General features: G+C 42.3%; 1 protein-coding gene across 1 annotated transcript in view; it reads right to left on the bottom strand.

Moving 5' to 3' along the window:
- Positions 1–1,780: 1,780 nt before the first annotated feature.
- The window catches only part of LOC139463683 (solute carrier family 12 member 8-like), a 30,459-nt gene continuing 19,005 nt past the window's right edge, over positions 1,781–13,234 (bottom strand). The window contains exons 5-13 of the mRNA XM_071244943.1: positions 12,448–12,561; positions 11,749–11,950; positions 10,337–10,424; positions 8,050–8,196; positions 6,849–7,380; positions 5,318–5,406; positions 4,113–4,230; positions 3,238–3,295; positions 1,781–2,800 (exon numbers count right to left, since the gene is read on the bottom strand). Of these exons, the coding sequence (XP_071101044.1) occupies positions 2,632–2,800; positions 3,238–3,295; positions 4,113–4,230; positions 5,318–5,406; positions 6,849–7,380; positions 8,050–8,196; positions 10,337–10,424; positions 11,749–11,950; positions 12,448–12,561 (1,517 nt within the window). The 3' untranslated portion in view covers positions 1,781–2,631. The remainder of the gene's footprint in view (positions 2,801–3,237; positions 3,296–4,112; positions 4,231–5,317; positions 5,407–6,848; positions 7,381–8,049; positions 8,197–10,336; positions 10,425–11,748; positions 11,951–12,447; positions 12,562–13,234) is intronic.

Here is a 13,234-nt window from a genome sequence, read left to right as displayed (position 1 = left end):
CGAGATTTTTGTTGTATGATTTAGATTGAAATGTTTCTGCAACAATGCTCTACACAAAAGGTAAACACTAAACAGCGATGTAAACGGACCACTACATCTAGCCTCTAACAATGAAACTGGCCAACAAACGGTAACAAACAAACATATCTTCTGTCACATCTCTCTTATGTCCACTGTCCTTGAGACGGTCATTATCCTAATACAACACTCATCAGCCTCAAACATTTAGTTTTTTTCATTAGGAATGGTTATGAAGTCTGCATGTTCGACCATACAAAATAACCTGGTGTAATACAATTGTAGAATGATGTCTGGATTTAAAATGATCGAGCAACCCTTTGGAACAAACTTTAAACCTCATGTGCAATATGCTCCATATTATCTGACCCGCCACAAGCTAAATTCCTATACCATGTCCCTATGAATGGATATAAAAGCACAACTAACCCTTCCTTATGGAGTAAAAGTAAAGGTAGCAAGCGTGTTTGCACCAAGCATCCGGTAACTCCAGGCAACATCTAGTTTTGTCACCAACCATTAAAGATAAATATGAAGCATTGGTTTTATCATTCAGAACATTTCGTTCCACACATGCATTGATAAAGCTAGATGGGGTTATGATTTTAATATCACAGACAAAACTTGAATTTGCAGACAGAAAAAACAAAAATGCGTAACTGTATATTTGGATGATAACACAAGAATAGTACAGATACACCTGACTTGTGACAAGACATTCACCATCATGCAGGTATAGAGATATATTTGTAGCCAAGGAGACAGTGGGGACAGGTTATATACCAAGCATCAAAAGTAAGAGGGAATGTGGAGATTGACCAGGACTCTTGCTTCAGGTGGCTTTGCTAGTTTGGGGGGCACGGGTGGCCCAGTCGTCTAAGGTGCCGCGATTCGCTGTGCAGAGTTGCGTCCCTGGACACGCCAGAAATCTATGATTGTGGGTTCGAATCCCGGTTCGCCCCGATTATGTTTCTAGGTTTGTCAGCACCATACCCGTGCTCGTGGGTTTCACCGAAGTGGTAAACGTCTGAGACCTGCATCACTTCGGGCTTTCCTCCCACATTAAGCTGACACGCCATGATATAACTGGAATAATGTTAAAAGCGGCGTTAAACCCAACTCACTCACTCACTCACTTTGCTAGTTTGATGCTGCTTTAATATATTTTGTATTTGACGTCAGTTGTAGCAGATACAGCACCTGGGCTAGTTTTGGGGCTGCTTGTAGTCCTATTAGGTCTAACAGCCTCTGTGGTCCAGTGGCTGAGCATCTGCCCGGAGAGTGGAAGGTCGGGGGTTCGATCCCCAGCCGCATCATACCAAAAGACTTGCATGCTCGTCGCTATATAAGTGTAATAATCTTGGATGTAACACTAAACCCCATTCCATCTCACCTCTTTTGAGGTCCACAAGTTAGTACGGCTTAACATCACTCTTAGCACTCTTTTAGCGATCACAGAAGAAAATACTAAGAATACACTTCACACATTGTACCATGTTGGGAATCAAACCCAGTCCTTGTGGGATGAGTCAATGGGTTATCAACAAAGCTACACTCTAGTTCTCTTTACAAGTTTGGTTTTCCTGCTCAAGAGTCATGAAGTGGGACAGTGATGAATGACCTCAAACACTGCATAACAATCTGATACCTAGGACATCATATTGAACAGTTTATGACAATGACCATAGTTTCTTTATATGGAAATGTCCACTTACACACCCTGACACTTCTGTCATACATGTATGTGATAGTTAGCAATTATCAGCTCAGAAAACCTTAGAAATGATATAAACAGAGGTACATGTTTGTTCTCAATTCAACCTGACCCCGAAGTACAATATGCATCTTCAAAAATCAAACATTTATTCTTGGCACAACACTTGACTTCAGTGGTCGAAGCCATTGGCCATAACCACCTAGTTCTTAGCTCTTTACTTGTGATTTATGTAAACTAATTACATTTGGGGAAAATAGCCCCTCTAGAATTTCACTGTCTTGTTCTAACAGACTAGTGACAGTGGCTAACCCTGTTATTTATCTTAACATGAGTCAGTGTATACCAGTTTTAGAAAGTTCCATAACAGGTCAAGTTGGTCGACTGAGAAGGTAAGAGACAGATTTTTAGACGGACCTTTCAGTATATTGGAATCGAAGCTGTACTGAAAGCTATTTTTATTCTAAAATGTTTCAGCTAGGTAAATTCTTAGATGGTTATAATCTTGACATTATTAGACATTTAACTAAGTTGACACCTCGAGAAGATTTTGCCTTGGAAATATATTGATGTTACGTATCTACATAACTTCTATATGACAACAAAATAACTGGAATCACAGCCCTTATTAAGTAGTATATGTATATGTGTTTGTTGGCAACAGAATTTACCCTAAATTAAAACTTTACCCACCCATAACCCCTGATATGACACTGTTAGTGTACATAGATTATAATTTCCCGGGAACATAATGACTTTCTAAATGGTCATTTTGTAACTTAAAATTGCACTAAAGAATATTGCACTGGTTTGATGGGGGTAGTGATCCATGGTCACAGAGGACCAGCAAAGATATTTGGCTATGGGTTTACAAGATATGGCAGCTGTAACTGTCCCACTCAGTCACTGTCATAGTCGTCAAAGTTCTCGCCCTGGACAATCTCGGATTGGTGGTAGCGCCCTCTGTTGGCGAAGTCTTCGTTGTCTGCCGTCAACTGAGCTGCAAGGGTTTGAACGGCAGGTGTCTTTGGAGCCACTATGATGTGTTCTTGGGGATCTGGTCCACGTCTGAAATGTGGTATAGTTACAGGTTAGTTAGGAGAAATTGATTCTATGCAAAATGAGGGTTAAAATGTTGTAGCTATTGTGACTTGTAGAGTATAGGTGGATCCAGAGGGGTGGTGGTGGTGGGGTGGGGTGGTCCCAGGCCCCTCCCACAACCCACCCCTTTTGACAACCCATTGTAGTATATTGGAGGCCGTAGTATGTTGTAGGCAGAGAGGATTTTGATATTTTGGACGCCCCACCCCACTTTTAAAAATCCTGGATCCGCCATTGTAGAGCTACGATTGTCCCCTGGAGCCTTGGATGTATATGAACATTCTAGAATTGATTTGTGGAGCATTTTTCTAAGAATTCAAAGAAACATTACAAAGGGGTGCAACATTTGTTGCCAAATAGGATGTAGAAGACAGCACAAATTGTAATGAATACAATATCCTCACCTGCAACATCTAAGGATGCCATTTTTAAGCCATTCATACAAGTTGAACTCTGCAATACCTGTAGGCAAGAGAATATGGCATTAGAATTTGTCAGCAATTCACATCATTCATCAGGGAACCAATCACATTATACCGAGATCTCTAACTGGGATATGATCCTCTGCATGAAGATCTGATATAGGTGAACCATGAGTGAACTTTGATCTAATTTATATAAAGAATTTATGGTTCTTGATCCAATCAGATGTCATATTTCTAAAAGATTTAGCTTACCGGTAATTTCTTTAAAACATTGAAATTTCAATCACAGCAAACTAAAACCCACACAGAACACAAATACACCTTCAATATTACACACAATACGGTGTATATGCCATGGCGCTCAGAAACAACCTGAAGAATGAAGCTTTATGTTTCTGCAATTTGAATCCCCTGACTCCCCTGAGTTATCACCTGATAAGTAATCCCGAGTCTTCGAGTGTTACCACCTGACTCACCTGAGTTATCACCTGATAAGTAATCCAGTCTTCGAGTGTTACCACCTGACTCACCTGAGTTATCACCTGATATGTAATCCCCAGTTTTCAAGTGTTACCACCTAACTCACCTGAGTTATCACCTGATAAGTAATCCCGAGTCTTTGAGTGTTATCACCTGACTCACCTGAGTTATCGCCTGATAAGTAATCCCGAGTCTTCGCATGTTACCACCTGACTCACCTGATAAGTAATCCCGAGTCTTCGAGTGTATCCACCTGACTCACCTGAGTTGTCACCTGATAAGTATTCCCGAGTCTTAGAGTGTTACCACCTGACTCACCTGAGTTGTCACCTGATAAGTATTCCCGAGTCTTCGAATGTTACCACCTGACTCACCTGGGAAGTAGCCAGGGCTAGAGTGTCCGATGTAGAAGTACACGGCGAGGAAGGCGGTGATTTCCACGAGAGCGTACACCCACTGGATGGAGAACATGATGATCATGCAGCCAAGGGTCTGAAACAACAAAACTTCTTGAACCACCCAACACACACAAATGACAACCGGCCTCAACAATGCAGCATTTTCAGTTATGAAAAAATATGCATATGACAGTAATGGGCAAGAATTGACTGGATTGGCAAAGAGGCAACAATCATCCAGTTAAATTATTTACACTTTTGCTGATGGCAAGTGACAATTGCAGCAGAGTTGCTTCCCTTCCATTGAGAAATTTAACGTTGTCGGAGAAGAATAATTACTTTTATAATTTTTTATTGTCATTTTTTAGAAATCAGGGAACAATCAGTTTGGCAGATCTGTAATACGAGAAATACTTAGTCTGACCTAATGGAAGTCATACACAACCAAAGGATTGTGTATGATAAAACTTTAAAGAGCAAGTGCAGAAACACAGCTTCCAATGGCTTTTATTATTTACAAATACTCATCAATGTTTTGTCTTCACACTCAATGATTTCAAGATTGTTTATACAAATTGGGTTTTGTTGAAGTACAGACACCCACTTTCTTCCTGTGATGCACACCACTCTTGTGCTGATGAGAGCCACAGACACACTGCCATGCATCATTCATTCAGATTCCCCTGACGGGCATCGTACACCATCGTCCTCTACAGAGATGCCAACCGTAATGGGACATTTGGAGTCATCAGTGGGGTATCAAAGAATAGGAAAACAAGTAATGTTGATTGCACCTTTCCTGTCTGCACCCACAAAGATTGATCACTAAAATAACTTGAGTGTGTTGTAACAAAACAACCGATCAGAGACCTCTTATCACTGAATAATGGATATTTTAACACTATGTGAATTGAAAGCAAGGCTCTGATTATATCAGCATTGTCTCGCTGTAGAATGCTTCATGTCAACAATGCATTTACATGATATTTTATACATGTAAATCCTTAGTGGATAAAATGACAGAAATCTTAATTTCATGGAGGACTAGCGTAATTTTAGGCTAAAAATCGTAACTATTACACCCAAATTCATAATGGCTGGCATCTGTCTACAAGGCAGCATGGTGTGGAGGCCATGCATCAGCTACATACAACTGACCCCTTTCATCCACCTGCACTCACCCCCAGGAGAGACAGCCATCTGTTACACAGCACGGAGTACCACGACCTCGGCTGTTTGGTGATCTCGGTGTTGGGCTGTTTCTTGACACCTGGTCACACAACAGATGGTGTTAATGAGGACATCCCGCACAACAAGTCTGGAGAGAACACTACCGTAATTAAACATGATAAGTAAGTATAGGGAGACAGAGAGAGGTTTGGACAGCTGCACCGGGTGGCAGTATCACAGTGGGTGTAGTAAGAAGGCATCACGGGCAGGATCAGGTGATGCTGGGCCAACAGGCAGCCATGAACATCAAACAATCTCCTTGATTGTTATCTTCTCTTTTATCACTTTACCCCATATTTTAAAACACAGACAAATATCCCGGCATGCCAGATTAAGTTTGGACGGAAGTCTGAAGTGAGACGGGTTGTAGGATGCACAATGGCAGGGCTGGTATTGTAGGGTGCTCACTGAGGCTCACAATCCGGACAATCTGGTATTCAATATACAGGCTTAACCTACAAAACTAGGGGCCCAGAGGACCCACAACTACAAATTTCAAGGGTCCTTACAGCGCTAGAAATTGGCACTATCCTATAGTCCTTACCAAACTGCCCAATAGTAAAGGTATCCTAAGGACTAGTAGAAATTGGCCCATTTTAAGGGTTTTGCTATATGTTATCATTATAAGGACTAGTGGACAAAAACTGTTAGTTTCTAACCCTGCCTTACAGGAAATATGAGTGTCATGTTAAGAAATGAAATGGTGCAGTGTACTGAACTGAAGATTTTAATATTACTTTAAATACAGGACCTATATATTTCTGGTCAAGATGTTGGTACAATGAGAATTTTTGTGTGTCCCTCTGGATGCATTATATATTTTTTTCCGTGTCCATTCTGCACATTTGTGAGTACTGGATGCACACTGCTGCGCTGTGTAAAACACTGCACATGTCCCGGCACAGCGCCACTTCACCCTACATTTCTTACCTTGATGCGGCTGGTAAGTTTACTTAACCTGTACATGTGATAGTACAGACAAAACATTGTTCAATATACAATCTCATTAAAATCAGATCTAAGTTCTCGCTGCCGCTAAACAAAGATCTGAGGACATCCCATTACTGTGTTAATGTTTTCGAGGTTGCATGATTAGAAAACACATTCCGACTGTCACTTTCATGATCTGGTAAGTGCCGCTTTCATCGGTCGGATGAAAGGTCGTTCTGACGTGACCCGTAATGGGATGTCCTCAGATCTTTGTTTAGCAATAGCAAGAACAAAGATCTGATTTTAATGAGATTGTTCAATATATTGCAATATTTTCTTTTGAAAATAAGTCCTTTTAATCAATATTTTCGACTGTTACCACCTGACTCACCTGAGTTATTATATTTGTTTTCATGCCAGAATGAATTACATATACTATCATTACATTATAGTCTCATAACCTCGGCATGTTTAGACTGCTTGTGTTATCAGTGGACCTGATACCTGCCTCTCAAGCCCTGACATCTTGAATACCTCGTTTCCAGGACTTACCCAGCAACTGGGCTGTGTCTCCTGAATCTTCCCCCTTTTCTGATGTAGCATCAACCGAGATCTTCCTCTTCGTGGCATCAAAGTCCGCCTCAGGTGTTGTGGCATTACTGCCGCTATTAATACTGGTTTGCCTCACCAGGTGGTGCTGGCCCCGCTGAGTCAGCCGCTCGGGAAACAGTTTGTCAAGGTCATTAGCAAGTTTTTCGAAAGAGTCTTTATGAGTGGTTACATCAATAGATTTCCCAGTCGCCCCGTACCCAACACTTCCGTTAAGCAGTTCACTGTCAGCACTGTACTTGCGCACCTTATCACCGTACCCTGCACCGGTGTGAGTGAACCGGGCATCTCGGTCTTTGCGCCGGTCGTAGCTCATGGCCAGAGCGAAGTAGGAGTAATCTATGGATGCGTATGTCAACATGAACGCCGTGGTCACCACCGGTGCCAGGGTGTTCACCTGCCCCACACAGATGAACAGCAGCACCACCAGCGTTATCACGATCAGTGCATACACAGGAACCTTGTTGGGCCCTCGCTGGAACAAATAACATGTCCTTAAAGAAAGAAATCTTGTTTTAAGAAGTGAAGACTGATAATGGAATATTCGTGCAGTTGAACTGATGAAGGCTGTGAAATATCCCTCACAGAGCTAATGTGTAAATTAGTTTGAACATTATATGTTTACTTCTGAGAACCCATTGCACAGGTATGGTTCTGACAGGCCAAGGATCAATATCCTGGTCTGACTAAGGGACATAACTCTGCGCAGCAAATTACTATGCCGTAGTGCATGGCCCATTTCTGCCCAATACCGCGGTATCTTATCACTGTAGCCATATCCTCATGAAAACAAAGTTGGTCGTTCAAGCAAAAGTCATAATTTGCAACAAGTCAAAATATAAATAGATTTTATTCTTGTTTGTTTGCTGCTTTTACACTTTAATCAACAGCTGCCTGTTAATAATCAAGTTTTGACACAACCAAAAAGTGATTGACATTGAGAGCAACGATCCATGCTATTGGGGCACAATGATACATGATCAACCAAGTCACTGAGCCTGATTACATGATCCATATTCCTGGAGACCGAGGTTACTTCGGATTTACAATGAACTTTCTCCCCGTGTATAGAATACTCTGATATGTCAAAGGTGAGACTCTGATCTGGTTTGATGGTGAGAGAAGTATAAAGTGACATACTTACCCCATGACCAAGTATTTTGATAATTGGTATAACATTTTCATTGGCTATAGACTGGAGAATCCTCGGTGGCCCGTACAGACTTCCCATACAGGACGATACAGAGGAGAGGTAGAGTCCGGCCAACCACAGCACTCCCACAACAGACACCTGTAACAAGACAAACATATCAGACTGTCTCACCACTCCCACAACAGACACCTGCAACACGACACAAACATATCAGACTGTCTCAGCACTCCCACAACAGACACCTGCAACAAGACACAAACATATCAGACTGTCTCAGCACTCCCACAACAGACACCTGCAACACGACACAAAGATATCAGACTGTCTCAGCACTCCCACAACAGACACCTGTAACAAGACAAACATATCAGACTGTCTCAGCACTCCCACAACAGACACCTGTAACAAGACAAACATATCAGACTGTCTCAGCACTCCCACAACAGACACCTGTAACAAGACAAACATATCAGACTGTCTCAGCACTCCCACAACAGACACCTGCCACACGACACAAAGATATCAGACTGTCTCAGCACTCCCACAACAGACACCTGCAACAAGACACAAACATATCAGACTGTCTCAGCACTCCCACAACAGACACCTGCAACACGACACAAAGATATCAGACTGTCTCAGCACTCCCACAACAGAAACCTGCAACAAGACACAAACATATCAGACTGTCTCAGCACTCCCACAACAGACACCTGCAACAAGACACAAACATATCAGACTGTCTCAGCACTCCCACAACAGACACCTGCAACAAGACACAAACATATCAGACTGTCTCAGCACTCCCACAACAGACACCTGTAACAAGACAAACATATCAGACTGTCTCAGCACTCCCACAACAGACACCTGCAACAAGACACAAACACATCAGACTGTCTCAGCACTCCCACAACAGACACCTGCCACACGACACAAAGATATCAGACTGTCTCAGCACTCCCACAACAGACACCTGCAACAAGACACAAACATATCAGACTGTCTCAGCACTCCCACAACAGACACCTGCAACAAGACACAAACATATCAGACTGTCTCAGCACTCCCACAACAGACACCTGCAACAAGACACAAACATATCAGACTGTCTCAGCACTCCCACAACAGACACCTGTAACAAGACAAACATATCAGACTGTCTCAGCACTCCCACAACAGACACCTGCAACAAGACACAAACACATCAGACTGTCTCAGCACTCCCACAACAGACACCTGCCACACGACACAAAGATATCAGACTGTCTCAGCACTCCCACAACAGACACCTGCAACAAGACACAAACATATCAGACTGTCTCAGCACTCCCACAACAGACACCTGCCACACGACACAAAGATATCAGACTGTCTCAGCACTCCCACAACAGACACCTGCAACAAGACACAAACATATCAGACTGTCTCAGCACTCCCACAACAGACACCTGCAACACGACACAAACATATCAGACTGTCTCAGCACTCCCACAACAGACACCTGCAACAAGACACAAACATATCAGACTGTCTCAGCACTCCCACAACAGACACCTGCAACACGACACAAACATATCAGACTGTCTCAGCACTCCCACAACAGACACCTGCAACACGACACAAACATATCAGACTGTCTCATCACTCCCACAACAGACACCTGCAACAAGACACAAACACATCAGACTGTCTCAGCACTCCCACAACAGACACCTGCAACACGACACAAACATATCAGACTGTCTCAGCACTCCCACAACAGACACCTGCAACAAGACACAAACATATCAGACTGTCTCAGCACTCCCACAACAGACACCTGCAACAAGACACAAACACATCAGACTGTCTCAGCACTCCCACAACAGACACCTGCCACACGACACAAAGATATCAGACTGTCTCAGCACTCCCACAACAGACACCTGCAACACGACACAAACATATCAGACTGTCTCAGCACTCCCACAACAGACACCTGCAACAAGACACAAACATATCAGACTGTCTCAGCACTCCCACAACAGACACCTGCAACAAGACACAAACACATCAGACTGTCTCAGCACTCCCACAACAGACACCTGCAACAAGACACAAACACATCAGACTGTCTCAGCACTCCCACAACAGACACCTGTAACAAGACACAAACACATCAGACTGTCTCAGCACTCCCACAACCCACAACCGACAAAGATACAATACAACAGACACCTGCCTTGGACACACATGAGAGATGGCAGACCTACATCAGATCCTTGGGGTAGCCTACCTTTTCAGCAATCATGTAGTCCTCCAGTAAGTACATTCGCAGACAGGTCGCCCCAAGTACAAAGATAAACGATATGTACAGGAAAGTTCTGAAATGACAGAATACTGAAATAGTACACAGACCTACAACGGTTTACATCAACCTCAGGAGGGCATCATATTCCTGCAATACATATTCCAGAAAACAAGGATGTAATATCTGAAGTCAGAGATGACATCAGTTCTACAAATCCTAGTACAGCAGTTTGAAATAATAATAAACGTCTGGCCCCCCAAAATATAAATGAAGGGGGATAAAGAAGGAGGAGGGCGGCGGTGGGGGGGTATAGAAGGCAAGGCGTTGCCTGTAGAGAGTTTGTAAAAGTCCTATTTTATCATAGAATTAAGCCTAAGTATTGAAAAAAAAGAAACAAATCCTCGACATGCCTTGCTTCTTATATACTGTAAGACAATAACATAATTGACCTAACAACAGTTCACTGATTGGAGTATCAACGATGCCTAGTTTGACAGGAGTGGGTAGAACTCTTGACCCCAGCAGTGATAATTCACCGGATGCCTATTGTGCAATAAGTATTCTTTAAATGACATTTTTATGCACTTGCTCAATAAACCGTGTTTGTGTATACATTCAAGTTCGTATTTCCTCTATCCAAAGTGTGCAGTGAGGCCGTCTTATTGTTGATAATCATTTTGGAAACACAAATGCAAAGTTTCATTAATGCGAACAAGGACCACTCGCATTTTTTGCATTTAATTCACGCTCGCGTTAATTTCAAGATTGACAGTATTTTATACAGGTAATCCAGACATTTGCAGCTACATTGGTAGGATTCTCTTACCATTTTCATTTCTCTCACATGAAATCAAAGACGAATGGTTTCACTGTTTCGTGTTAATTGACAGTGAAGGTTTGGAAGCTGTATTAGTGTATTGAGTGACACAGTAACAAGATAATCAGTTATAATCATACTGATCTTCTTATGAAATTGAGCATGACATAAAATGTTGTCATAAATGACATCATAAATAGGAACTGAAAATTTACCCGATTCTAGTTCCTCTTCAAATAAAGTGGCTACTTTTTAATACAGGTACCCAGCGAGGACCATAGGAAAGAACATACCAGTAGGTCCCCAGCAACCTTTGCTTGTCAAAAGAGGCGATGCAAAGGATCGTGTGGTCAGGGACAGTGACTTGGTTGATGCATGTCATCGTATCCCATTTATATGGATCGATGGTCTGATGTTAATCGCCGGTTTGTTTGATCCAGACTCTATTATATACAGGCTGCTGTCATATAACTGGAATATTGCTAAGTGTGGCGTTAAATAAACAAACAAACAAACAAATTGAATACAGGAACAATGCAGAGTAAAATGAAGTTGCACTGCTGTTTCCCTGAGTACGTACCCCACTCCTAGAGCGGCCAGGGTGCCACGGGGGATATTGTAGAAAGGGTCTCGCAGGTCCCCACTCATATTGATTCCAGCTAGGATGCCCGTTACCGTGGCAAAGAAAAGACCAAATATACTGAAGAAGTCCTCCCCAGGGGCATACGAGGGACCTGAGTTGTTGAGGAAGTTCCTCTCCGTGTAACCTATGACTCCATTTTCTGAAAACAAATAAGATGAATTGATAAGTACGTTTAATCAGACCTTAAGCTGAAAACGGATAAATAGAGTGAGTAAGTGAGTATGGTTTTACGCCGCTTTTAGCAATATTCCAGCAATATCATGGTGGAGGACACCAGAAATGGGCTTCACACGTTGTACCCATGTCAGGAATTGAACCCGGGTCTTCGGAGTGACGAGCAAAAGCTTTAACCACTAGGCTACCCGACCACCCCAGATAAATAGAACATGACAGTATAGATGATGGTTTCAATTAGATGGTTCAAGGCTCAAGTCAGCTCACCATTCTTCCCAGTCCTGCGAATTCAAGCAATACAGTCCTGTGAAGAACTCATGGAAACCTGTGATCACAGGTATGTGATTAACCAAAGATTGATAGAAAGTATTGAGATTCAAGACTTCTGTCTTGTTTCTATTTGTCATTAAATTTGTCATAAACTGGTTAACCTTCTTAAAATTTGGGCTACACGCTACTGACCTACATCCGTGTGTACGAAGGAGCCAACCATGAGGTCCATGGCAGACAGGAAGAGCACCAGCAGGAGAAGAAGCTGGAGCCGGATCACCCACTTGACACCCGCCACATTGATGCCTGTAGGCCACAGATATACACAATCACTAATCACATCTGTTGACATGAAAGTGGGTACAAAGTCAACAAATCTGGACATTGTTTCTTTAATGTTCTTCCTGTGATTGCTTTGAAATGTATCAGTGTTTCAATTATATCACAGTGTCAGTCTAATGTGGAAGGAAAAACCAATGAGATGCGTGTTTAACACTTTAGTGGGTATGGTGATGACAGCCCATGGATCGAACCGCTGTGAATCTGTGACTATAGCCAATAGGGTTGCACGTTATAACCCGCCTATCCATTAATTGCATTACAAAATTCATGCGAATACGATTGCTGATCACATCGGGAGTTTCTGTTAAATGTTGTATATCATATTCAGCATAGTTCAGAATAAGTTAACATTTTAATATAGCCAACACCAATTTTAGAAACATTTTGGCCTTAAAAAGCTTGTGACAGTCGATAGAAACACTGCAGTGTCAAATGTTTGGGCGGTACTGCATGTTGTATTGCATTATATTGCAATATGGAATTTCTGCCAATAGCCATCCAATCAGTGGATCCTGGCACATAAAAGGAACATAACTCTGAGTTGCATTGTCTTACATCTCCAGGCAACCACATGGCATGTTTCTGGTGCTGCTTCTTCCGGCATATTCATTTTCAATTTGACCATATTTGTTTACTA

Source organism: Haliotis cracherodii, unplaced genomic scaffold, assembly GCF_022045235.1.
Source record: "Haliotis cracherodii isolate W230 unplaced genomic scaffold, xgHalCrac1.p SCAF_1, whole genome shotgun sequence".
NCBI lineage: Eukaryota > Metazoa > Mollusca > Gastropoda > Lepetellida > Haliotidae > Haliotis > Haliotis cracherodii.
The sequence above is the reverse complement of the archived record's forward strand: the minus strand, read 5'-3'. Positions and strand labels throughout refer to the sequence as shown.